The sequence below is a fragment of the Medicago truncatula genome, chromosome 4 (assembly GCF_003473485.1).
Source record: "Medicago truncatula cultivar Jemalong A17 chromosome 4, MtrunA17r5.0-ANR, whole genome shotgun sequence".
Lineage (NCBI taxonomy): Eukaryota > Viridiplantae > Streptophyta > Magnoliopsida > Fabales > Fabaceae > Medicago > Medicago truncatula.
In genome coordinates this window covers 24,268,044-24,272,930 of record NC_053045.1, presented here as the reverse complement: position 1 = coordinate 24,272,930, position 4,887 = coordinate 24,268,044, and the positions used below count along the sequence as shown (strand labels likewise).

General features: G+C 35.0%; 1 protein-coding gene across 1 annotated transcript; it reads right to left on the bottom strand.

Annotated features, from left to right (window-relative positions):
• Nucleotides 1–202: 202 nt before the first annotated feature.
• On the bottom strand, nt 203–1,702 carry LOC112420812 (receptor-like protein EIX2). The gene has a single exon (XM_024780507.1). It carries the CDS (start codon nt 1,700–1,702, stop codon nt 203–205), a length of 1,500 nt encoding a protein of 499 aa, XP_024636275.1.
• Between the last annotated feature and the right edge of the window lie 3,185 nt (nt 1,703–4,887).

Genomic DNA, 4,887 nt, shown 5'->3' with positions numbered 1-4,887 from the left:
CAACTACATCACCACTAAACTAGGAACGTGGGATAACAACAACTGCTTTCTCCTAAAGTGTAGGTACCACTTATTGACTAAAATAAAAAACTGAAAAATAGAAAATAAAGATAAATCAGCCACGCAATGCAGTCCAAAAGCAATAATTAACAAGATCAATGAAACTGTTAAGTAGGTTCCACTGACCTTAACTAGCAGGAGCTCAATTTCTGTGAAACATGTTTAACTTTACGATCAAAGTAACATAGATCTTGTCACCTACTTTATCAGTAAACCGAAAGTATGCATGCCTCCATTTTCTAATAAGAAACAAAGAACCACAAATCCCCCAGAAACCTACCGCAAATCCAACTCCCATCCCTAGATACAATGATTCTTTGTTAGAGTCATCATCTTCATTCTCTGTGGATGGTGTTGCGGTTTTGGGATTTTCTTCTTTCTTGGTACAATTATTGAGAGGAGCTCCACACAGTTTAGGATTCTCAATGTAACTCGATGCATTAAAACTTTGAAGTTGTGTTCCAATTGGGATTTTTCCATTGAAATTATTGCAAGATAAATTCAAATAACCCAAAAAGGTTAAGACAAACATGTTTTGAGGAATTTCACCATAAAACTTATTATTAGAGAGATCGAGAGATTCCATGTTTATCATGCCGCCAATCGTCTTTGGTATTGTTCCAACAAAATTATTGTGAGATAAGTTTAACGTTTGAACTTGAACAAGCCGAAACAATTCCAATGGCAGTTCCCCAAACAAGCTATTGGCTGAAAGGTCAATAGTTCGTCTTTCCGAGTTGATATCATACACATAATCTTGACCTTTGGTAAATAAATCAATTGTGGAAGTATACCATGGATTTACATGATAAGTAACCATTTGAGTCAAGTTGTACACGCAGTGTGGTAAAGATCCTGAAAGTTTGTTATGTGCAAGGTCTAAGTGAAACAAATAAGAGAGATTGAATAATTGTGGCGGAATAATCCCTTCAAATTTATTGGTTCTCAATATGACCACTACTAAGTTTTGTGACATCATGATTGGTATGGTTCCAGAAAATTCATTTTCTCCCAAGTTCATGGTTTGCAATTGTTTCGAAGCAGAGAGGTGCATTGGAACTTCACCAGACAAACTATTATTCCACAGGTTCATGACTGTCAATTCATTCAAGTTCTTCCAACTATGTGGAATTGATCCTGAGAAGGAGTTGTAAGAAAAATCAACCATAACAACCCTTGGTGATATGTTTGGGAGTCCTCCTGTATAATTATTGTGGTCCAACCTTAACTCCAAACCATTAACTGTTAGGTTAGATATGTCTTCAGCAATGAAATTGTTTGACAAAAAAAGTTTATCGGGTATTCTTTTAATAAGGTTTGAGAACTTATCTCTGTCTACTAATGAAATTCCCGAGCTCGATAAGTCGAGAACATGCAGTGTTTTTTGTGTATATATCCAAGATGGAAAGTTTGGGCCTTGATTTGTATTGCTTAATAAAAGGTCAATTAGTTGAAAAGGAGGAACCCAATCCAAATAAAATTGGAATACAAAATTTGAATTACTCAAGTCTAGTGAATCTAAACCAGAGAGTTTGGAAAAAGTTAATTTTGAATTTGCACCAGATAAATTATTAGATCCAATAGATAAGGAATTTAAGGATGAGAGGTTTCCTAGAGTTGAAGGAATGAAAGAACTTAACATGTTCCTAGAAAGATCAAGATATTGAATATGTGCTAGTTGGCCTATTTTGTAACGCCCTCCTTGAATTATTTGATTATTTAACTATTTTTATTGAGTTAGGATATATTTATATAATTTATGTGATTTTAAATAATATTGGTTGATTATGTGGTGTGTATTATTTTATTATATAGTTTATTTTAATATTAGTTAGAATAATGTGGGAATTAATATTATTTTGGAGGTTGGGGAGTTAATTAAGAATTAATAGAATTAAGGGGAGTTTAATGAAATAAAGGAGGAGTTATATTTTGGGAGTTAGGAAAAGAAAAGGTTAGAAGCAGTTTTACGTGAAACAAGTTCTGGGAGAGAAAACCAAGCCAAGGGGAGAACAAGAGCAAGTAGAGCCAAGGGAATCCGATCGTTGTGCATTTTTCTTCTGAATTAAGGTAAGGGTGAGACTATCTCTCAATGATAATGGTTATATAATTCTGATTTTGATTTAGCATAGTTCTAGTTGAAATTGGGAATTGGGGGTTAGGTTTTTGGAGTATGATTCTTGGATTGAAAAGTGTAGAAATCATGACAATTGTGTTAAGAATCGATGTTCAGATTGTAGAATAAACATATGTTGAGTTTCCTATCAAATTTGGGGTTTGGGTGGATGAAAAATTGGATTTTTGGCTGAAAACTGGTCTGTTCCCGTAGGGTTGTTCGTCGCAACTCGCCACAGCGAGTAAACTTACTCGCCTCGCGAGCTGCACAGAGACAGCATCACCTGTTTCGCGTTCTTCCGTCTTTTTCACATGTTTCCGTTTTGAATTGGTCTTTGGTGTAAACATGAAAGTTGTAGATAATTTTGTTAGCTTTCCAATGGCTTTAGTTTGACTCGAAAATGATTTTTGGTTTATGAGATATGATGAAAATACTCCAAGGAGTCTTAGTGAATTTTTATGAATTTCAGCACAACTTTGTCAGAATTTGAAATGAAAACTGGTATTGATTGATACAGAATTGGTCTTAGGTGTAAGCACGAAAGTTGTAGGTATGGATGTTAGCTTTCTAATGCCGTTGGTTTGACTTCAAAAGGATTTATAGAACTTGAGCTATGGTCAAATTACTGCACGTAGATCACAGTGAAGAATTGTTTATGATTGATGAATTAATATATGTATGTATATATTTGTGAATACGATATTGTCAATGATTGATGAAGGGTTATATGTATATATGATGTTTTAAGATGTTAATTACCATTTGATGTTGTTATATCTTGAGATTGTTTGTGTACTGCCATGTTGCTGTTTATTATTGATTAAGATGCATCTGTTGGTTAATGTTGTGGGAAATGTTGGTTAATATTTGATTAAAGTTAGGTTTTGTTAATTAATGGGTTTTGAGTGTAGGAATTGTTGAATTGGAGTTAGAAATGGGTTCTGAGTGCATAAAACCTTTCATTGCATACCTGTAAACTAATTTGGGGAGTGAATTGAGGAAAAATGGGATTTTTGGGAAAAACCTGCATTCTGCCCGTACAGAAGTTCATCGCTCGCCTCGCGAGTAGCCTATGCTCGCCATAGCGAGTGAACAACTTCATGGCTCGCCTCGCGAGTGATACAACTCGCCATGGCGAGTAGCCTTGTGAAAATCTGGATTTTTAAAATGTTGTTACATGCCGTATTTTGGGTAGTTTCATGTGCCTAGATGATTTTTAAGAGGACTGGAGCAAGTTTTAGGTTTAAAAGATGATTAGGGAGCTTAGAATTGAGGTTTGAGTGAGAAAAATATCATTTTTCCCGAGAGCAACATATTTCTGTTCGCCTCGAACTCGCCATGGCGAGTACCTTATTTCCTGAGCTCGCCATAGCGAGCAGATGTGCTCGCGAGGCGAGCTGCCCAGAATTTTGTTGGTTTGACTTCTGCTGTTGATGGTTGATTTATCTTGTTGATTAAGCATGGCTTGTATGTTGGTGTATTTCTCTGGATGTTCTAATTTGGTTGTGATTGATGAATGGATGCTGGCTGGATGTATGCTTTTATTTAATTAAGTTTTACATGAATGTTGTAAATTGGAGTGGTGAGTCATATATACATATATGCTTAGGTGGGATTGTATGTAGATATACTCAAGTGGGTCAGTTGCATGAGCATAACAGTGGGAGAGCTTCGGCTCTGGAACGCCTTGTCGTTCAAAGTGGTGGAGCACTAGTTGCTCAAAGTGGTGTTAGTGGTGAGGACTTATGTCCTGATGAGAATGCTTTAACCATTCGACAGTGGTGTGGGTCACGGCCCTGATTTTGGTACCACATGCATAGTTGCATTTGTTGAGGAGTCTTAGTGGAGTTGTCATGTCTTGCATGAGTCTTAGCGGTGGTGTCGAGTTGTTGCATGAATCGTCGTTGTTGGTTTTAATTATCATTTGGTTGATGTTGTTAAAGATGATATACTTATATATTGATGAATTATTATTATGACAGGGTGATATATTTAATTGATGAGTTAGATATCTATTATTGATGATATTGTTGATTATGAAATATATACATATATTGGATAATTGTAGTTATCGTCATCGTTGGTTGAATTAGTAAGTGTTACTAAAGTTAAAGAAGTAAGAACATTATTGTTAAATATATGTAGTTGTTTATATTGTTATGATGTGATGATTATGTCGTGTCGTTTATATTATTATGAGAAGATATTTATGATATTGATTACGATGTTATGATGACTGTTTATGGTGTTGAATATATGACTGTTATGATGTTGTTTATGATATCGAGTTATGACTGTTGATATGATGAGTATATGATATGGTTTAGGAGTCGTTAAAAGAATTACTATTACTAATTGATGAAGTTTAAGTTGTTAGATGCATTTGATGAATTATATATTATTATTATTGATTGTGAATCTCACCCCTTCTGCTTGAAAATGTTGCTCTTCGTATGAGTAACTTGCAGGTGATCAAGAGTAGGTTGCTGTGTTTTTGCTGTCGTGAGTGGCTATCCCTCACTGAGTCGTTTAGGTGCTCTGATACGTAACGGGATGGGAACTTTGTTGCATGCTTTTCTATTCCTTACGTATTGTTTATAAATTTACATGATTAAGTTGTTAATTGGATTTTTATGAGATGTTTTGATGAGGCCTTCATGCCAAGACTTTTTATGTTAATGAATTTAATCCGCTGCAAAGTTTGAATTAAT

What these genes read in the sequence shown, in the direction of transcription:
- LOC112420812 (XM_024780507.1), bottom strand. Translation starts at nt 1,702, where the DNA reads ATGTTAAGTTCTTTCATTCCTTCAACTCTAGGAAACCTCTCATCCTTA.